The following is a 23,315-nucleotide window of genomic DNA, read 5'->3' as shown; positions in this document are numbered from 1 at the left end:
TCTTTTTCTCATTTAGGTAAACTAATTAAAGGTTTAACTGACATAATTAGGTATATTTAGAGTAAAATTGAGATATCTCTTTTTGAACAATTCATAGAAATACATAATTTGTTTTTTTGGTGTGTATTGTGATGGCAAAAAATTGAGCATTGAAGATGTGTTTTTGTTTATTTAAGATAAACAAATTGAGCAACAAATTGCACAAAAATACCAGATGTAGCAACAAATGATATGCTGGTTCCACTGGTAGATTTGTCATTTCTGCGTGAAAACTTAATTTCAGCAGATGTATGATGTTGTGTTATATGGAAAAATGTTATTTTGTATGTTTGAGGAAAATTTTAAAAGGAAACTCAAAGTTTTAATAGGTTAAAAATGTTAGGTTTTCTATGTTTTTGTTTGTTTAAGAAAAACAAACTGTGAGCAACAAATTGCACGAAAGGCCTGATGTATCAAATATAATACAAATTAGAATTAATATATGCAAATTGATATTACATTTTTTTTTTTTGTCAGCAGGTTCAGTAGAAAAAAAAATAGAATTTTCTGGCAATTATTTCATGGTTCAGGCTTTAGCCTCTTACTTTGTTTTGGGTATCTTGTCTAATCATTGAAAAATTGTAAAGAAATGGTTTTATGCACAATATTCTACCTGGGAAAATTAGTTGTGAGTTTCATCTACATAAAAATGATGGAAAATTTAGTTTAACACTCAAAAATTCTTGATTTGAATTGTGATTTTCTCTTAATATCGTAAAACTCATAGTAATGAATAAGTAAGAGCTCCAGCTAGATTTTATCTCAGTACGTCCACAGATTGAAAAAGATACAAAGTAATAGACCTTTTTCACAGCAGCCTTTTTGACATGAAACAATACAGTAATCACAGGTGTCACCAATAACACTAATTAAAGTTCCAACATGCAAAATAGCAGCCTGTTTGAGCTGAACGGAACAGAACACCATTGGTAACACCTGTGTTTACCCTACTATTTCATGTGAAAATGGTTGCTGTAAAAATGGTTTATTTCAGAATATTATCATATAATTTTAGTTTCAAAATTTAACATCAATTTGAGTTCAAATTTCAATTTTACTTATTCACATGTGTCAAAGTTCACTAATTGAGCTGTTCCTGGGGATGCCATTCTGACTCCAAATGCAAAATTCTGCATTCAGTGATCAATGATTATTTTAAGATTAATTATCAGCAGTGGCTACAAGAGATGATCATGCCATCGACCCTGTTCAGTATAATCCATAAAACCTCTGAAAAACAACATCTTTCATACTATCACACGACCAAGATTTTGCAATATGTCAGTATAATTGAGTGCGTTGATCTGTGGAGTGAATTTGGGGCCATTTTCTGTGAAGCTGTGATAACAACTGGTCGTGTCTGAGATCAGGAAGTCACCTCTGTCTTATCAGTCATCACTGTGGTGTGACCAGGAACTCAGCAGACACCTCGGGCTGATAAGATAAACTGAGGGAGTGCGGGGGGTTAGGAGGGGGAAGGATGGGTTCCTACCTGTCCTCTGTAGAAGACTGGCAGGAAGTACTATCCGACTCTGACCTCCGATAGCGTCGTCTCCGCCGTGAGTGAGTCCGTGAACTGAAGAAGGTAATGAGGAGAGCAGAGGAGAGAAGACATAAGTGGATAAGGAGAGAGAGAGCACTACTCGACGGAAATTACTTGACAACCATTTCTATCAACACTTAATCATTTTTCATTTAACACAAATTCCACCTTACCTCCAGATGTAAAGATTTGCTACTTCTAGCTGTTGTTTGCCTTTGTAAATTGATTACATATAATACAGCTAATGGTCTGTGGCTGCTGTGCAGCCTATACACATTTTCTATGAATCCTTTTTGTTTTGTGATAAGGTATGTTAAGCTCCGCCTTCATCCTACGTCTTATTGGTCATTGCTATAATCTGTTGTAGACATTAGCTCATTATTTTGTAGCTGTTAACTTTTTTACAGACATATAACATTCTAAATTCACTAAATTATTGATGACATCAGATTATCCAAACCACTTTATTTTGAGGTAAAACTGAAAGTGATTATACCCAAAATGTGTTATAATCCCTCATTGCACATGCAAACAGTATGCGCTTCAGAAAGTATAGTAGGTCAAAATTTAACCAGGATGTCGGTTTGTACACTGTTGTAGATGCTTACATTGGACACTTTGACCAATATTGTTATTAATCACCTTGGTTTTCTCTTCCAAATATGTTAGGCTAACCTGGAGAAGATTTTACGATTTTACGTACCAACCATGCAAAAAATGAAATCTGCACAGCTGTACAGGTTATTGAAAGTTGACTTACAGAAGTAACAACTTCTAAATCAATATATTTCTTTGATCCGTGTGAAAAACATCAAGCTAAAGGTCCGGTGTAACATCTAGGAGGATCCATTGGCAGAAATGAAATATAATATTCATAGGTATGTTTTCATTACTGTATAATTACCTGAAGATTAAAATTGTTGTGTTTTCGTTACCTTAGAACAAGCTGTTTTTACCTAAAAACTCCATGGAGGCTGCCATGTTAAACCAACATGTTTATATAGTATAGCTCAAAACAGACAAACCAAAAACTGGCTCTAGATTAAATACTACTAAATACTACACACCAGACCTTTAACTGCTACAGAAGATTCTGTGCCAACTGAAAATAACTCTGGTGGCATTGAAACATCAGTTGCTATTGAACACAAAGTCTGGCTGAATGAATAAAACAAATGGCAGTTCAGTCATGCAAGGGAATAAAATCTAAAACCAGGAAAATAAGATGTACCGAACTGGAATAAACTGGAATTACCCATCTATTACTCCAGATAGTGGATCTATTACTTTGCAAACTATGGATAGATTAATCAAACATTAAAATGATTATTAGTTGCAGCCTTATAGAACAACATTTGTTGGCATTACAAATGTTTTTTAAACTGCACAATTCAGTATTAAAATGGTCAATCAGATCAAGCATGTATAACTTGAAGAATAATTCAAGTAGGTTTTTTCCGAGAGTCTATGTCCACCTCTGATGTACATGAACTGTGTTTGAGAAAGAGGAGAGCATGTCAGCGAAGGCAGCGGTATGAAGAGACAGCAGAGGCTTGAAGATAACAAAAGAAGCGAGAGAAAAGGGTTGTAGAGAGCAGGAAAGCAGTGTTTTTTGTTCAAGAAAGCAGCAACTGAACTTGGTTCTGTGCTTACAAACAACGGCCCGCTCATCCAAAGTCGAATTATAAAATGTTGAAAGATCACAGCATGAAATTGGTTTCTCTTACCCTCTTTCACCCCTTACTTTCCCTCTCTTTGTAGCTCAAGCTTTCAATCAGTTTTCCTCTTTACAAGGCCTTTTTCACGCTTTGCTCAGAAAAATAAAAGCTGCACGTTTCTGTATTCACCCATCGTGCCCCTACATGAGAGCATTTTGGAGCATCCTCTCCTTCCTCAGCAAGGGGTATCAGAAAAGGGTGGATAGGCTTACCATGGGGGAAGAAGAGGAGGTGGGGGGGGGGTCAAAAAAGCAGAGTACATGATTCTGATGCAACAATCACACTGACTGACCTTTTCTTGTGCTTGCGCTCATCCTTCCTCTTATGTTTTAAACTTGAAGAGCTGGTGGGATGAAAGAGAACAGAATCGTGAGCGAGGAATATTAAGATTGACAAAGCCTAGACAGACAGCCTGCTTTCTTCCTAATACATACTGTAAATGCCTGGCTTTTAAATTGGACATCTAGCAATCTTATGGAAAGCAGATGCTAAATATTACACCATATTTATGACAGAAATGTATGAGACAGGTGAGAACTGTTTGGTCTTTTGTTAAGAAATTACTGACACACAGTCATGCTACAATTATACACAAAATAATCATATACGTACCTGTGTTTGGACTTTTTGGAGGTATACCTGGAATAGGGAAAAAAAGATGATTTCACCTAAAAATAAATGTCATGCCATTTTGCCAATATTGACGTAGTAAGCAAGAACTACCTATGCCGCTTGCTTTTCTTGGAGCTCTTCTTCTTCTTCTTTTTCTTCTTCCTCAGTGGTGACAGGCTGTGAGATGGAGACCTAAAGCGGGACAACAAATAAACATGAACTTAAGAGAGTGAAGCATTCTCCTGTACACCTCCCCTCAATTTATTTATTTCAGGAAACACAACAAAAGATGTCCAGCAATGCACTTCACTGCAGAGTCATCTTAGTTCGGGAACCGACCTTTTCCTTTTCCTCTTCCGTTCGGACTTTCTCTTCTTCTTCTTCCCCTTCGGCCGAGGGGAGAGTTCCTCATCAAACGAGGGGCTGTGAGCAGAGAACAGAGAAGAGAGTACATAATCATTGCAGTGATGGGATATGAAAGGGAAGAATTCAACAGGGGAGGAGAATATTTTTGGGGCATGAGTTCCAACTTCTGAATCCCAATATCTAGACTTTTGGACTCTGAGTGTTAAAGGGCTAGTTCACCCAAATTACAAAACACTTTATTATCTTTGACATTTCTGCGTTTATTCAGTGGAGGTGGATGGGTTTTCAACAGCCCGGTATCAGTCAGGATTACGTCCATGTTGGACAATTCTGAACCCCACAATTTACACCCAATGCCAATGACCAGGACCTACACAGGACATTGCTGCACTTTTCATAATGAAGAAGAGAGTAAGGGGGTGGCAGTGAGGGTGGTGGACCAGTGTGTAGCTTGTCCATTAACCTCCACCATACTGACAATACGTTGTAGTGGGGGCAGAAATCTTGGAGATGGATACCTCAAAACCTGGGCAAATTAAACCTATAAAAACTATCTGCATTACATATTCCTTATACTTTATTTAGTGAATTTTAGTAAGGTTCCTTGGTCAATATTTTGCATCCTCTGTGAACCGTACAGTTCTTTTCATTTTAAAAACAAATATATGTTACTTATGTTTTAAATATATATTTTTTATTTTATTGTAATTGTTTTTATTTATTTTTATGGTTCTGGACTTCTGCAATACTTGCTTTTTCTTTTTCTTTGTAGTTACTATGTTAATTTTATTACAAAGGCAAATGCAAGTAAACCTGAGCCTAATTGCCAATGAACCACATATTTTCTCACTAAAGGTAAGTAAGAAAATATGCTTTTTTCATAATTTGGTTGAACTGCCATTTTAACCTATGTTCACAGTTTCAAAGTAGTCACCATCTAAAATAATAATAATCAATGAAACTGTGCAAACAGGTTATTAACAGCAGCATTAATACACAATTCAATTGTGTGAGAGGTTACACAAGAATATTATTCACCTTTTATTTATGTGATAACACATAAGTGTTGCTTACACTTTTCTCTGTGTGAAAGTGTGACACTCCCTCTATACAAGTCTTTTCTTTCCTAAAATCAGACAAATAACCCTAAACAAACTGGGTGGGGTAAAATAATCCACATGACTCATCATTGGCATCACAGAACTGCACATAAATGCATCCTGATTGATCCTGACACACACAAGCAAGATTATCTGTGAGCCAAATGTCCCGTATGAGATGATCCCATCACAACAGGATGATGAAATCCTATCCAGACTGGTACAAAGCACAAAACAGATCGCATGCCAGTGAGCTTCACTGAAGTCAAGACTGATGACAACATGAGATAGATCTGTGATACATCCCATCCACTGCCAGTGTACATAGCTGACTTCACTGCTTATTTAGCCTTTGAACCTTGGTTCTGGCTGCCTGTTGGCTGTCCTTTCCCCCTCTTCTTTCTCTTTTTCTAACATACAAACACAATGTACAGTAGGACACTTACTGGTATTTTAGTTACCTTCACTTAATAAAATGAATCAACAGTAATGCCAGTTGTAGCAGAAATGGATAGACATTTTTAATTTGTTTTAAATTATGAATTTGTTATTTTTGTCATTGATAATGAACCGTCTTGTTAATCTTGTTAGACTAGATATGGAAGGAATGTTTTTAGAGTGTTTAATAGAGAGTCTTTAATTTTTAGAGCCCTCCGGCTGCTTAGTGTAGCTATTTCATTCAGGTGGGGGACCTGCAAGAGACAGATTTCTTTTAAATGTCTTTGAACGAAACAAAAAATCCCCCTACTGACTAACTCACAGTCAGAATTTATAATCCCATAAAACTGTCTATTTTGGAGTGAAGAAGTGAGAATTGTTCCCAATTTTCAATCAAAAGTTTAAAAAAAAAAAGCAAAATGTTTACATTCGAGGTCAACCTATCCTGACTTTTTGGCCCTACTATGGATAAACTATAAAAAAAAAACACTGGATCCTACATTTACTACAATAAAATGTATCAACTAGCAACTGCCTGTGAAACGTCAAACTCCTCGCCTCCAGTTTGTAACACAGGATTTCTGTTAAAAAGATTTGACAAAGCTCTGCCAGAACCACAGCAGACTTTGTAGAAGTGTTTCAACACAGCCTGTATTTTGTCATCATCACACGCTGTCATCAATATTACACTTCACCCCGCCCTTTTGCAGATAAAACCACAGCATCTATAGTATATAAACCAAAAAAAGCAGCCAACTCAAAGATTTTAAGACTTATTGCATCAACTCGGGTGTAGATTATGAAAGAAGAAGCTCAAAGCACTGGAGACCTTCTACTAATTTCTGTCATCAAGCTGGTACATCTGATTTGTAGACTCCAGCATAGACACACATGCTCATGCTAGCCTAATAAATTCTTGTCCTCCATCCATTCTTCTCTTCAAGTGTGAATTCATCATTAGCAAGAAAAGAAACTTGTCAGATTCCATCTGTTGACCAGCTTGGTTGCTGTCCAGAGGTCCCCTTCAATTGCTCTCTGAAAATGAATGACGTGGAAAAGGAGATGAAGGCCTTTGAAGCGCCATGGGCTCATTGAATGAGCCTTTCAAGTACAGACAGACTGAAATTCATAAAAAGTAAAGAGGAGGATGTTAGCCACTGTGTAGGCTGATACGGGGTAAAGGAGAGATGTGAAGAAGATGCCTTTGACTGCAACTCACTCGGGCAGCCTCACCTTGGCTTTGATAGAGGATGAAAACAAGCTTTATTGGGAAAACTGGAAATGGTGTCTGGACTAGGTTAATTCAGAATTCATGTAAATTTCATGTAGGAGTGTTAACATCATGAATGGTAGAGTATTAAATAAGATAAAGGAGGGAGCAGGCATGGATACATGAGGCATTACAGAAATAAATAAAAGGGTACGTGCAGACACACTACTCTTCCATGAATCAACAAATGAAGCCCTTGGCGTGAATTACAAATGTCATTTTCAGTCGTTACATCTTATCGTTTATCATAACAATCAAAGCAACATGTCATTTGTAAAATCTCTATTTAGGATTTGTTATTTTTCGCTCCAAGCTGCTGTGAAGTCAAACCTCTCAGGTCCTTTTACTTCGAGGCGATCAAGCGAAACAACTTTGGTTCAAATCTTCCAAACCTTTCTCCCAACTACCAGACAATCAATCATGTTTGTTGTTTTCTTCTTCACCATTTAAGGCAAATAAACATTCAAAGGGAAACCTGATCATTGAGATGAATGGCTTCCCAATTCTCTCTCAATATAACTTTAACTTTAACCCGGGATTTTTTTACCCGGGATTTAAATCAGAAAAACGATGCATGGAAACTAAATTGCAGGTAACAGATTTTGTACTTTGATTGGTCTTACTGAGAATAAAACCAAGCATTAAAAAAAAGTCAATTTCTAAATAACATTATCAATAATCACATAATATTTTGACAGCACAGAATTAGCTTAGACTATTATTTGTATATAAATAGTAGCTGTATGACACACGTTTTTAAGCACTTTCATGCCTACTGGAGAGTAATCATTGACCATGTCGAAATTCAAGGGAATGTACCTTACACAAACAGCAGGTCAAGTTAACAAGTGAGCGTGATCAGATCCAGACAGTGACAAACTGCACTCCTGCTTGATATATGCGACCACAGAGCTCTGGAGACTATGTGCCTGTTTCACTGGATGCAGAAGACTGTCTTCCTATAATAAATGGCCCTGCTTGGTGTAGTCTGCAGTTTAGGAGCATTAAGAACTGAAATGCATTAGGGTTGATTAGACAGACCAAGCCCAAGTACCCTCTCCTGGTAATGAGAGTGCTTTGTCACTCATTAACACCTCTACCATTCTGGCCTTGTAGAAAGAGAGCACAAGGCAAGCATTTGCATTTTTTCTTGCCAGCAGAAACAGTTTCTTTTGATGAGGTGGAGAGAATGAAAGGGAGAATGAGAGAGCAGTCAATTGCCAGCTACACTGGGAATGGTGATTGCGCGAAACAATGGTGTATGAAAATGGGATTTTGGGACATCTGATGACAATATTCTCAATGCTAGATGCAGCCTATTTTCTTGAAAAACATGTTGCTTTTTTCACTGCCGCAATCATGCATGAATACCATAAATGTATGCATGTAACTACATCCAAGATATGTCATATAAAAAATACATCACTGGATGATGCCAGACGCAGTATTGTGCTCGGTACAGTCGTGATCAGGTGTATTTCTTCTTCTTTTTGAGTTTCTGGTGCAATTTCCAAGTAATTAAATGTTTTCACTGATTCAACAGAACTGGAAATGGTTCATTTGTCTGCCTCTTTTTCTAGTGAACCAGGTTTGGTAACAACAACTTTCTAAAACTTTCTCATTGTAGCTAACATACTTTTTCTAGAAGGAAGTGTCAGTGGCTTGTGATTTTAGAATAATTAACATTGGTTGCTCTGCTAAATTTGGCTGCTGCAGACCAATTAGCAAGATAGCGATCCAAAGAACAAATGTCTTTCTCAACCGAGGAGACTTTTCTCAGGCAGCAACTTGCTGTGCTTTGTAACTAAGACAAATAATTGGGAAATGAATCAACCTCATTAGAGACTTTTGGAAAAAAATGGAAAAAAATAAACAGAAGGACAATGTTTTTCATGTATTTATATTATTCTTGATCACTTCTGATCTTTATTTGCTTAAAGTTGATGCAGCTGTGTGTAGCTGCTGTTCCGTCAGTCTATCCTCCTACCAGCTGACATTGTGGTCAAAGTTGCCTTGATGATTTTATTACTTTTGATTCTCACAGTGATTCAGAGACATTCTCTTTGTGATCAGTGAGATCAGTGATCTGAAACGATTAGTATTCAGAACACTGGAGAATTTGGGTGAAGTCAAAGTCAGTACACCAATATCTGTCCTTGAACTATTCCTGAATCCAAATGTTGATCTAGCTCTAGCTTTCCACTTAGCATCAGGTCTGCTAAAACTGTCTTTACTTTTAAATTTCATCTTAAAAACTATACGCGCAACAACATCATCTAGCAGCACATTGTGTTGGGTTGACACAAACGTTACATATAGCATGACGGGCAAGATTCTGCTGTTTAACTGGTATGACGTGACAACTTTTTAGATTTTGATTTGGAGTACACCATAAACCACAGTTTAGTGTTTCAGCATCTGATTACCTTTAAGTATAAATGACAAATCCTATATGTTACTCAAACTGGACTTCCTGGATTGTACTTAATCCTCTCACTAGTGACTGCCCACACCAATGCAGCTCCTTGCAATTTTTGTTTTTGGTGCACGATTACAGCATGAAAATACACCAGTTTATTTGTCTAAACCTCACAGAAATGCTGCAGACAGCAAAAAATTAGCAGAGACACAACATAAGACGGCAGAAACAGTGTGTTTAATTTGTGTAATGACTATTAACGGTGCCATCTTGTTACTAAATGTAGAAAAAGGCGATACGATTATGCTGTTGACATCCTTCCTGGCTGGGAGTTCTGTGTCCACTTTATGGCAGACATCACTTGTGATTCCTCAGAACTTAAGTTTCAAACGACTTTGTATGCCATACAGTGTTACTGAACACAGAAGCTCTCTAGTGTAAGTTCAACTCACAGAAAAGTACTCTCAGTTTTAAAGATAAGAAGCACTGTAAATCTTTTTCAATCAGATCTTGCACACACAAACCAGAAAAATGATTATCCGAAGCTGGCATCCCTGCATGTTTTCTGTGCTCGCTGTTAAATTCAAAAACAAAAAGAAGCAGCCGCTGGGTAAAGTTCATCCAAAGAGAAGTGATTCATGTTTATGATCCACTCTAACACTCCTCAGATGCGGCTTGAGTCATGTTTTACATATCACCTGCTGCTTCCCTGCTGTGTGACTGCAAAAGGCTTTGAAGGTGTCAGATTAATTAAAAAATCTGCCTGAATTGATTACCTCCACCTCCGAATAAAAAGCCTGAAAACGATTCTCGGTCTGTGAAGGAGACTTTTGGTTCAAGGTGCTGGTGAAAAGAGCGGATCTGAATGACACCGTGTGGAATTCCTCACAACGTGTTTGTATTTCTCCACTGGGCCTGGCCCGATAAGACTGTTTACATTCCCTGCACCGTAATATAGAGATTAGCTCTGTTTTCTCACTGAGAGTCAAGCCCGGAAGGAGTTTTGGTGTGCTGTTAAAAAGGCTTTATCACCAGCACTTAAGTCTACAAAAGCAACCCCCAAAAACTAAAACTTTAACCATTCATCATCAGAAATGCTTCACTGTGATCAACAATCCCACAACTTTAAATGACATTGATTTCTCAGTTTTTTACATGTCTTTAGAAGCACTCGTTCTTTGAGATCAGATAACTGTCTTGATGGTTTTTAAGTGCTCCTGCTTGGCCTTTGTGAAAGAATAAAGACTATCTCACCTCCTGGCCCTGCGATGACTGTGGTGTTTACGTCCTTTTACTTTGATGCAGCCATTTCTGTCTGCGCTGTCCACCCTGGTGTCTGCCGGTTTCCTCTCATCCGTCTTGAGCGGCAGGCAGGCTGTTGTTTCTAAGCTGTGACAGGAACAAAAAACAAAAAAGCAAAATCATTTAGTTTTCGCTCTTGTGCCTTCTCTTAAGAACTTTTTAAAAGGGATTTTTGTAGTTGTCCACACAGTTAACGCTTCCATCATACAACAGTGAGGAGGACTTGGCATGCTTGGTTAGCCTTATTCCCTCTGGTCTACTGGATATGTGTTTTATTCCCCTCCATTTGTCCCTTCCAGCCATTCTCTGGGAAAATTGGAGGTCAGCCATTTACCATTCAAATCGTGGTGTCAATTGAAATGTAGTTATTTACATGCTTCAGTTGCCCTGACATTTTGGGAAATGGTGTTTTCTATCTCGTGCTGGGGAGATGCAGCCACGGGCGATAGATGGTCATGAAAGAATAGCTGAAGTTCTCCTTGAATTATTTTCCTATTTCTGATAAACCAGAACTAGTTAGTTAGTTATATATAACAGTTATTCACATGATCATGGGCAAAAAAGCCACATACTCAGCCTTGTGTTTGAAAATATTCGCTGCAATTTTAAAATTGAGGCTAACTATTTTTGGCTTCCAAATAATGCTGCTTTAAATCAGGTGTTTACTAATTCAGCCACTTCCACCTGAACCTCCCAAAAATCCTCATCCATAGTCAAATGCGGCTGCAGAACGAATGACTAAATAAACTGAATGATTAGATTCGAGCACACAGTTCTAGCCCTGCTTATTATCCTGTGTTTTAGTCATGGGAGATTTGAGCGTAATTACACATTCTCCTCTTCTTTCGAGTGGCCCCCGTCTGATTGTAATGAGAAGATAATCAGAGCCAGAGATTAGGCCGTCAACGCCGCCTCCTTCTCCTCTTCCCCCAGCGACGAGCAGGCAGGAGCCGTCACTTTCTATCTTCCTCACCTTCGTTTTCCTCTGCTTTTCTGCATAAGAGGGAGTGCCCCCAGCAGGGAACTAATAATGTAAAACGGCAAACTGGGTGCTCCAACATGACCAAGTGTTTGAAAGGTGATAGGGGAGATAAAGACAACCACCGGAGGGATGATTAGTCTGTTCAAGGAGGCTGATGGTAAAGGAACCTTCAAATAACAGGATGATCTGGCTAATTTCCTGCTTGTGTTGTTGACAAATAAAAATCTGCTTAAGTGTTTTCTGGTTTGAGGTGACAAACAGTGGCTGAAACTAACAGATCGTCTAGATAGACATGAATCTTACTTCAGTGAAATGTCAGTGACCAACCAGTAGGAGTGGGAGAAATGAATAAAACCCTGTATCAAATTATGTGAAACCTGATATCTCGATATTTATATACTCTGTTGCTTGATATAATACATTTTTGGGAAAATCTGAGATTTTCTAAAATAACCAGACAGGAATATCTGCTTTTGGCAAATCCCACAATTGAAATACCTGACAAATCAGGCTACTTCATCACATTGATCTAATAGCAATAAAATCCAATACTGCAATACTTTATATTATGTTATTTTCACATGTTGTTTGTTTTCAAATTTTTTTTAAGGTTGATATGTTTGTAAAGCACTTTGAAACTGCCTTGCATTAATTATCTTTGAGTAGCCTGTTAATGTATTTGCAACATTTTAAAGGGATAGCTACGTTATAAATGGCAAATTAGTACACAAACAAAACAATAGTCACATGTTCTTTTCTCTACATCATCCAATCATATGTGACAATGAGATTAAACTACATGATTGGGGCATCACAAACAAAAATGAGCGTCATGTGTTTTCTTTTTGTAATATACATTTTATTTTCATTTTGTTCTGTGCAATGTCATAAAGGAAGACAACTGACACACCATTTGCCTCAAGACATGTCCCAATGAAAATAATTGTTTTTGCCTTGCACAGAGCACTCGTCCCTGCACAAATGTAAAAATGGTGAAGTGAAAAAGGAATGATGTTGGTGCTATCAGGTGGAACAGTGGAGACGGTTCGTGGCACCTCTAGTTTGGTCGGCATCTAATGTGCCTGCCTTGTGTCTCGGCCGAGTCAAGGCAAAAAATGTATGAGTCTATGATGACCTAATTTGTAACAGTGACCATCTCAAAAGGAACATTTTTTTTTTTAGACTGCAAACACTAGGAAGTCCATATTGTGATTTTGGCACAGCAACAAGCACTGTATCTTAGACTACTGCCTGCTTTCAGAAATTGAACCTCCTCCACTTTCCAAACCTCCTTATTTACATGTATATGAAATGCAATGGTTCTTTCTATATGCAGTTATATTCACTGAATGTATATCTATAAATAAAACCATGCAAATGTCTAATTTCCCTAATGGAAACCATGGAAGACGTCCTTGGGCAGCAGCTCAGGCCAATAAAATAACAAACTCTTGTATTTCCACTCTATTATTTACTGATCTGATTGGTCATAAGAAATCCAGCTTAACACCGGAATGTAGAATTTAGCACAGTCAATTCACAACTCTAAAGCAGACCTTAACTGTACAGTCTTTGGCTGCTAAACACGTTAAGCGTGACAAAAGATATTGATGCTGCAGCCAGTGGTAATACATCCTGCAAAGATCTGAACAATTTAAGCAATTTACTTGACACAGGAGAACAAAATGGTGAAACATTTGCGCTGCTGAACGCTCCCCTCTGAGCAGGCTGGAGTGGAAAGTGGCCCGAAGCCCCTTTTACCCGCCCCCTCTCTGCTTTTTTGTTATTTGCTGTCACTCTTAAGAGCCGCCGTTGATTAGTTCTAAATGAAATCGATTCTGCCATCTCGGATGCACATTCCCTTGATCCGGCCCTGCAATTTATGGTTGAAACTTTCCAAGCTATAAGCACCTGGATTTATCGTGGGCTGTTTGTATCTGTCAAACAACAGCCCCTCGCTCCTTCTCCCACACACATTCTCTGTCTCTCAAGCATGGACAATCCCCTTGTAGTTGTAATTCATAACCAGGCAGCAGTTGAAGGTATTTAAAGGGACAATTCAAAGCATCAAACAGGCAAAAAGCTTTAAACGAATGCAAATTCAAGGCGGATTAAGTGAGAGTACTTCATGACGAAGAATTACGTGGACACTAATCCTCCAAAATCCTGACTGGATTTGTTTACCATTAAACAGGTGAAATGGAGTCATAGGCTGGGATCAGCCTTGCAATCCCTCCTAAAATATGACATGATGGGAGGTCCTCTCATTGAAACCATTGTCTGTGTGGAGCAACACTGCCGATACAGGTAGCATTCCACTTCTTGACTTTTTGACCTCTTTGCCCCCTTGGCGATGAGTAATTTTGTTATTGAAGCCTGAGAGGAATGACCAAGCTGTGACTAGCTCTTGTTTTGGTGTTTGTCACAGAGGGAGCTTCTAACTTCTGCCAACGTGGGACTTCCTCTGCTCCGTCATATACCTTTGCTGTTCACTGCCACATGGATGGATAACAAATATTGGCATGTGGTGCACAAAAACACTCCGCAAATAGAAAGACATTTTAAAAAAAGGGTGAGGATGTGATTTTCACCGTTGCACATATCAAAATCTAGATGGAGATGGGTGTAGTGCACGGTATGTGTGTTCGTCTTCTAAAAAATATGTGGTAACACTTTACAATACGATACACAAACTGATTGAGTAGTTGCTAAGGAATGAGTGAGGAACGAATCAGGCACAACCTGATGATAAATGAATCCCTAATAAGTAGACTAACTCTGAATGGACGGCTATATTTGTAGCTAATGATGATTTACTAAAACTGACTGCGGGGAGATACTATATTAATGAATCATTAGATAATGATTCCTTCATAAATATCTGTGAATCGACATACTGACCACTTTCTTCACGAGTTGCTCCTGATTGCTATTTTGTGCCACTGAGCAACTGGTTCAGAGTTAATTAGGAATGACTCATGAAGAAAGTGGTCAGTATGTCAATTCACAGATATTTAAGAAGTAATCATTGCCCGATGATTCATTAATATAGCATCTTTCAGTCAGTCTCTCGGTTAATCATCATTATCACGCAGGGAGTAGATCGGGGTCGATGGTTGGTGGTGCAAAACATATGACACTGACACCATTTTGAAGCGACTAAAATACTTGCTTAAGGGATCATTTTTCTAACGCTCAACAAATCCTATGAAAATACTCAAACTAACAATGGATTGATTCTACTAAAAAGCATTACATCACTGAGCCACACCATTGAGTGGCATGATCCTTTAATACAATGAACATAGGTACTGTAGTTTATTTTGAGTCTGTCCCAAACATAATAGTCTCTGACAAATACTCTATTTACCTCTGTTTAAATTATGATTTCTAAAAACTACACTTCCCAGCTGAAAGTTATTTTTATTTGTTTTGCTTTATTAATTACAACAAAAATATAGAATATTTCCATTAGAACCATAAACATGTGTTTTAGTAAACATAACCATAAAAATATTTTGATTTAGATTCCACAAGGGAATACTGAGAGGAAAACAAATTAAATACAACAGTGAACACTTTGCAGATTTTGGTTTGCAGATTCAATTAAACACAACTTTGTTATATTGATTAAAATAACTCTATGGCATGCAGCATTACATTTATTAGTGCTACATATGTGTGATTGCAAATGATTTGAGTTTAATTAGTGGATTTATCAATGAATCATTTCAGTCATTTATCAAACATAATGCCCAATATTCTCAGCTGTGATGATTTGACTGTTTTCCTTCTCATACATGATACTAAACTCTATCTATGGACACAACAAACTCAAAGATGTGATCTTGGACATTTAGGAAATGCTAAAGCAGATTTTTTTATGTTTTCTGTCAATTTAAATAATTATCAGATTACTTGCTAATAAGCGATTGTTGCAACCTTAAATAAGTTGTATGTGAATGTAATTTTTAGGATTTATACATAAGTGCAGGATTGCACATTTTGTCACATTATCAATGGGTCTAATGGTCTATTTGGTTCAAAAAAAAGAAAAGAAGGGAATAAAGGAGGGAAATGCAGAACATGTCTAAACTTTTCATTTTTTTCTATCTAACCATCTGCTTGTCTGTTAAACCTCCAGCTCCGTGCTGAGATATTCATAAAACATCATTGACTGCCAGAGCCACAGGAGGATCATCATAGTTTGTGTACAGTTTCATTGTCCACACCCCATTTACGATGTAAAATTGAGATAAACTGCTACAATATCTGCCAGGAGCTGCTCTGTAATCTGCCAGCTGCTTTACACAACACCGGCTCGCCGTCGGAGGGCTCAGGCTCACATCAGCTGACATTGTACAGGTGTGCAAGAAGCATGCAGGCAGCCATTAAACTAACCAGCCAAACAGTGCTACACAGTTCCAGTGTTTGCATTAAAAATGTGTCAAAATCATACCGGCGATTAACACAGATTGCATTCTCAGCTGCCTCGATTACATTCTGCAAGCTATGTTTTCATCTGCTCTCTGCTATTTCAAATTGAGTGTTTACTCAAAGCGTGTGAAGACAACTGCCTGACAGTTTGCTTCAGCAGGCCCTCTGGGGCATTCTAGTGTAGAGGATCTGTGGGGACAACAAAACACAGAGGACACGAATGCAACCTTTTCTTTCTAACCCTTGTGTCTATAGATACCCAGCTGTGACAGAATGAGATCTTACAAGACAGAGTTAAGAGACACTCGTGGAGCATTTGTATATTTTTCAATCCTGTGATCTTGTCTATTCCTGAAAGCACAGACAAATGCACTACCTCTACGTTGTGTTAAGCTTTCTCAGGGTAAATCAGTTTACCTTGTCAAGCTTTGCTCTTAGGGTCCAGGGTAGTGCAATTCATTTAATTTCATTATACTCATGTCCACCACAAGTGTACACTGGATTATTCACACACTTTTGATTCAAACAATTCTTCATTTAAAGGTAGTACTGTATCCTCTTAGCTGTTGAATGGCATTTTGGCTTGTTAATCCTCGTCAAGAAAGCATTTTCCCTAAAATGTTGAACTATGTTTTTGTATGTGTCCAGCATATGGCTCCAGTGTGGATGCAAGTTATCACCAGGTAGGGTTTTTTTAGAGGTCTGAGAGGTTAAAGTATTCAGTTCAGTAAAAAATTTTCATTAGTACTGGTTTCAGTGGATATATTTTGTGTCCAATTGTGATCTTTATGGTGTTTTGGGCCCTTCTCCACTCAAATTTTGCTACAAGATACAAGATATGTGACTTAATTTTAAAATATTGATAAATGTTCCAGACTCTAAAAAAAATCAATTTAGTTGCCATGCCATCCTTTCGGTTGCTCTGTCCTGCTGAGTGCTGAAAAGACTCACGCCTAATAGAGCAAGTGAATAACAAACTGCAGCAAACAAGCTAGGGGATATACATGGAAGAATCAATACAGCTAACCCTAAAGCAAAAACAGGAAAACAACATTGGGCGGTCGATGGATGATACGTCACTTTGAGAAGTCCTAACAGGAGAATGGAGAAAGCCAAATAAAATTTTAAAACCCAATGTAGCTATGTTAAAAACAATAATAATAACAGATCAGATGTGTTCTTCTTTCATGCTAGTAACTATTTACTTTAAAGGTTGACATTATGCTGAAGTAAAGTTTCTCCAATAGTTCTGCATTTAAAGTATATTGGAAAAACGATTTCCCGAGAGTCATTACACTGGAGCGACCCTCAGTCTAACAAACCTAACATCCTAATTTTTTCAAAGTATAGGGTTGCCAAATTGTCCAAATTAGCAAGCAAGCTTGTAAACACGTCAGTAACACCTCAGTATCCATTATCAGAGCTGATCCATTATCAGAGCTGATCCATTATCAGAGCTGATAATGGATACTGAGGAAGAATTTGCATGACCTTCATCCTCTGAGGAGAAATGTGTGTATGTGACAGTAAAGTGTGCAGAGCTGGGATGCTTTTCATTTTTTCTCCCCATTTCCACAGATGATTTAAGAGTTCCCCAGACACTCGTGAGGTTCAGGGAGGCTAATAAACTTTTCATTATCCCTGTCAAAGCCACCAGGAACAATTGATTATCGTTATTATAGGAGTGATGATAGTTGAGATAATTACCAGGGAAAGAGATGATCTACTACCACAATTAAAACCCAACAGGGTGGTCCCAAGGCACTTTGGTTTAATTTACTCTGAGAGTGTTTATCCAAGTTTTAGACTCGAGTCAAGAACAACTTTGTCATCACCCAAAGGACACAAACGAGCAATTAAACCCAAAGGAAGTGAATCAGTCACATCCCTCACAAGGCTAACTCTTAAGTCACTTGAAACCTGTTCAAACTTTTGAAAGTAAAGTGGATGCTTTTGGTGGTAGAAGTGTTATTGATTAAATGTTAAGAGATTTTGAGGCAGTCATTGAGCTGAAGACCCACACAAACATGGGCATGCAACCAAGCAGTTCCAATCAATTAAGCTCATATGCAGAAGATCCAACCACACTGCCATCAAAATGTGACGAAAATGTCATTAGGTTTCTGTACTAAAAGCTCAAGATTTGAGAAATGACATTCAGAAATGTAGGAGGTACTTCAATTTAAATGAGCTCCTGAATGTTTAGTAAAGTATAATCTAAGATACTGAACACTTATGTTGCCAAGAAATTAATCCAGTTTGCATTGCTGCTCTTGTGAAAAATTTTCTGGGGGTTGTCATGTCCGCTGGAAGTTTGTTCATGTGCTGTTTCTTTTCTTATAGGTAAGAAAATCATCGCAGCGGGGGTGTTTTCTACCAAATGTAGATGGATAATAAATTTTTGGTGACATTCCTCCTGCCAGAATGAATCGCAAGGATGGATGCAAATCCTTTTGGGCGGCTGAGATCAGCCCCAAATTGGCCGCCTCTTCTTCCTTACAATGCATGATGGGAAGGCAGAATGATAGAAGTGAACATCAAAGATTTAATGGCTGTTCAGCCCTAGTTAGGAGGTATCAGTGGCTCCAGGCAATTTCCCGTCATTGCTAGTTTGCTCCAAATCTCACATCCAAGTTCAGCATTGTTCAACAGTACATTAGGCTGGAATAATATAATGATGGGAGTGAGTTTTCTGCTTTCTACTTAAATTTCGAGGTTCATGATTTATCTGTAAATTAATTTGTACTGAAGAGCTTCACACATTGTATAAACAATGGTGGAAAAAAAGTACATTTATTCAAGAACTGCACTTTTTTGAGGTACTTAATATTACAAAAAAATATTATAGGTTTTGCAACATTTATTTTACAGCTATGATTATTAAGATCTTACAGAAAACTACACGAGATAAGCTTAAAAAGTAAAATATATTCTTATTCTTCCTTACCCCATTAATCAGAACTAGCTTCACCTTCAGCAGCTACAAGAATAAAATTATGTTTGAACATTGATGCATCACCATAAACAATCTATTCATGAGAACAGAAAGTAATTCATTCACACATGTTCATACACCAATACACAGCATCAGAAGCAATTTGGGATTAGTATCTTGCTCAAGGAGACTTCAACATGCAGCGGGAAGAGCCGGGGATCGAACTGCCAACCTTCTGATTAGTGGATGACCCGTTCTTCCTCCTGAACATTAATGTCATGTACACATATGTCAGTCAAGACTTCTCTTTGTTTTTGATACTTTTTTCTGCTTTTATTTAAGCAGGATTTCAAATTATTTTTTGAGTATTTTTGTGGTATGATTTCCTACACGACTGTCAATGAACTTAAAGTTATTTGCTGAAAACAAAGCAAATTACTTGATTGTGCATCCTATGTATAGTTGATCATGTGGGTTTGTGATTAAATTTGGAGAACAACTGGCACTGATTATTTCAATCAGAATGACTACATTGTCCAAGCTGAACATACTTGCCTCACTATCAGCCAATCAGCAAAAGTGAACCCTTTCCCCTTCCTGCGGGTGAGTACGCTGCGAGCCAGAGTGACTTTGAAGACAAGTGAGGTTGGTTTATTCAATTATTGTGTCCTGATGATAAAATGGGAGCAACATAATGGCTTGATTAATTTCCTTATCACGGTGAGCACAAAGAGTAATTACAACCAAATCCACCGCTTGGTGAACCACACATCAATCAAATTAAAGCAGTCTCCACTCGGCAGCAATCACTTTCAAACAGAACAAATGAGTCGATTGGCTCAGTCCTCCTCCTCTGGCCAGAAAAGTGTTTCCCTATAAACTGTAACTCCAGGCAAAGGTTACTCAGAGTGATGTGATGTGAACATGTCAGAAATCATATTGTGTATGAACAATTATAATTGTAGTGTGAGAGAGGCTGTACAGGACCTCGCTTAATTTATTTGCCTAAAGCGGTCATTAAAGTTTACGACAATCTTGACGACTGGCTGCTTCAAACCAGCAGGAAAATTGCGTAAATGTGAGGCTGCTATCAAATGTCAATGCATACTAATGCATGAGCAACTCTGTGACCTGCAATCACATCCATAACCACACAGATGGGTTTTCACAGTACAGGACCTTTTATGTGAAACTGAAGCAATGGTGTAGTTACAAGAGAGTCTAGTCGAATATTTTGCTTTGAAAAATAGTTAAGATGGAGTGGGATCGATACAGCAAGAAAAGTGTAACCTCAGCACTGAGTCCTAACACGGATGCTCAGGCAGGGACTGTGGACTTTTGTCAAGATTTATTGATTTGAAATAAATGCTCTGTGCCAAAAAGGTGTACATATTAAAGCCAGATTAGTTTGTGTTTCTCTTGTATAACCATTACATTCGAGTCACAGAGCTAAGCAATAGTTTCTCTGAAAAATAGGCTCATTTGACAGCATTTGCCATTGTTCTGAAGGTATTCCAGATTTCATGTCTGCTTTAAACCTGTTTCCCAATTTCAATTTCCAATCATCATAATCATCATCAATGTATACTTGCACTTTTCAAAAGTGTTACAAAGTTTTTCTTGCAACAGACAGAATAATGTTTGATCCAGCTGATTAGAAGGGTCTTTTCTGGAAATACCTTCAGAACGGAAGTTTTTTTGGGAGAAATTGGGAGAAATTGGTTGCTCAGCTCTTTGATTCGAATGTTATGATAATAAATGCGTAATGCTGGATGTTGAAGTCAGATATCACCTAAATAGATCAAACAAAACAGCTATGAGTTTTACACAGTATATACACAGATCAGCCATAACATTGTGACCATCTGGGCACCTTGGTGGTCTGCAGTCCCATAACAACAAACTGTGATGCACTGTGTAAATGTTAAATGGACTGTACTTATATAACGCATTTTTTTTAGTCTTTCGACCACTCAATGCACTGTACACTCCTCCAAGTCCGGTGTACCAAAAAAGAGTTAGGCATCAACTGAAGGTCAGTACTGGTTTATGGCCATGCTGCCCTGCCTGATTTCGGAGGCTAAGCAGGGTTGGGCCTAAATAGCACTTGACATGACCAAGAGGTTGTCGGCTGAATCCCCAGACAGGCAGGATAAATCTGGGTGTGGAAAGTGAAAAAACAGCACCTTGCCCCTCCCTCATTACCACTACTGAGGTGCCCTTGAGCAAGGCCTTTAACCAAACCACTCTGGTGGAGCTGCTCACTGGCCAACAGATTAGACTGTGGTTGTACTGTGCTGCTTCCAGATGTGAATGTGTAACTATATGAATGTGATCATAGCATTCCTGGAAAAGAGAGAGGCTTCCTCTCAGTTAAGCTTTCCTGAATAAATAAATGTCAAAATAGCTTGTGTGAATGTGGGTGAATATGGGACGTAGTGTAAAAGTGCTTTGAGTGGACAGAAGACTAGAAAGGCGCTATACAAGTACAGGTCCATTTACCATTTATCATTTAGTAGGTCAGCCAGCAGGCCTACAGATTTATTTGTTCTTCTTCTTGTGTCGACAGCCACATTACAAGAGAGAACAAAATAAATATTAAGTACATAGTATTTGAGTTCACTGTCAGTTTAATAGCGAGTAAATCGCTAATGAACAAACACAATAAGCAGGCAATTGTATTTGCTTATAGCAACCTAAACTAAAAATCAGCTTGGTCACCATCCTGTGGCTGTTCTGCTTGCTTGTCCAGCTTAAGACCTCAATTAGCTTTAACTTTAAACCTCTCCCCTCAGCTCCTGGGGGGACCCGTATTGATGAGGGCGACAAGACCAAGGTGACGGCATACTGCGTGTTCACGACTGAGGAAAGCCATGCCGCTTTACGTCTATATGCTCAGGTATGCCCACAATCCCCTTTGTACTGACTGTGCCAAGCAACAGGAAGGATCTGGATCAGTTCTGAGACACCCATTGTTGTTGTTACTTGGCTAATTATGTCACTGTCTACTTTGTGATTGCAGGTTTTCAACAAGCTCATCAGGAGATACAAATACCTAGAGAAGGCCTTCGAGGAGGAGATCAAAAAGGTGAGGTCTTCATAATATGTAGTAATGTATGACTAGCTGCATCCAAAATTCTTTATTTTTTACATGATCCACTATTTACTGTGTCTGACTATTGTAAATTATTTAAGAAGTGCCACAGCTTTTTAAGCCAGATCAGGGTGTGAAATCAAAATGTTTGATCGAGTTATATCTTTGTTCTGTTCTTAAAATTTTGTCTTTGCTAACCACTCTCAACTCTATGAACAAGTCAAAGCTAAAACAAGTCTCAGCAGCAAACCAGCGACTGACTGTGGGCAATGAAATCACAAAACCTGCAACAAAAAATAAAAACATTTATTGATAGCAAATGATTGTTCTTCTGCCAAACAACATTCAGCATTTAGCCAAACGGTTGCCAAGCAACATACAGACAAAGTGGAAAAGGGTGCTTAAAGATCGCTGCCAGACATGTATTAAGACAAAATATAATTTACACATTAAAATTTTTAAAAAGACATTTATTCCGTCAGCTTATTAAAAATTCTAGAATCTATGAATATGCAAATGTGGTTCAGTGTTCCTGAACAAAAATGTTCCTGCTGGACACAAGATTCCTATTTTACTGTAAAGTCCATTCTCAGTGGATATGCACTGGTGGCTTCAAGTTTTTACATCACTTTTGTCCAACATATTGGACCAGGGCTCTATATGTCGGAGTATTAAGGCCATACTAAGAGAAAAATTATATTTTTTGGGGCGGAAATTACGAGAATAAAGTCATAATATTTCGAGAATAAAGTCATAATATTAGGTCTACGAGAATAAAGTCTTAACATTACGAGAATAAAGTCTTAATATAACGAGAATAAAGTCATAATATTAGGTCTACGAGAATAAAGTCGTAACATTACGAGAATAAAGTTGTAACATTACAAGAATAAAGTCATAATATTACGAGAATAAAGTAGTAATTTTTGGAGAACCGTCAGCCTGTTGGCTCAGCCAGCAAAACTGTTTAACAACGAAATTATCAATACCTTAGCTTACCTGTTGACTGTTCGCAAAGGCATAGGAACCGGGGGGAGGGGGGGACGTGTCCCCTCCAATA

The 23,315-nt window shown here is 38.0% G+C and overlaps 1 protein-coding gene across 1 annotated transcript in view; it reads right to left on the bottom strand.

The window, feature by feature from the left end:
- Positions 1–23,315, bottom strand: part of srrm4 (serine/arginine repetitive matrix 4) — a 60,170-nt gene that overhangs the window by 8,637 nt on the left and 28,218 nt on the right. The window contains exons 2-7 of the mRNA XM_035657793.1: positions 10,760–10,894; positions 4,252–4,335; positions 4,024–4,104; positions 3,913–3,939; positions 3,593–3,643; positions 1,532–1,615 (exon numbers count right to left, since the gene is read on the bottom strand). Coding sequence (XP_035513686.1) covers positions 1,532–1,615; positions 3,593–3,643; positions 3,913–3,939; positions 4,024–4,104; positions 4,252–4,335; positions 10,760–10,894 — 462 coding nt within the window. The remainder of the gene's footprint in view (positions 1–1,531; positions 1,616–3,592; positions 3,644–3,912; positions 3,940–4,023; positions 4,105–4,251; positions 4,336–10,759; positions 10,895–23,315) is intronic.

Source organism: Morone saxatilis, unplaced genomic scaffold, assembly GCF_004916995.1.
Source record: "Morone saxatilis isolate NCDOM2014 unplaced genomic scaffold, NCSU_SB_2.0 Contig16, whole genome shotgun sequence".
Lineage (NCBI taxonomy): Eukaryota > Metazoa > Chordata > Actinopteri > Moronidae > Morone > Morone saxatilis.
Note: the sequence above shows the minus strand (reverse complement) of the source record. Positions and strands in the feature narration are given on the sequence as shown.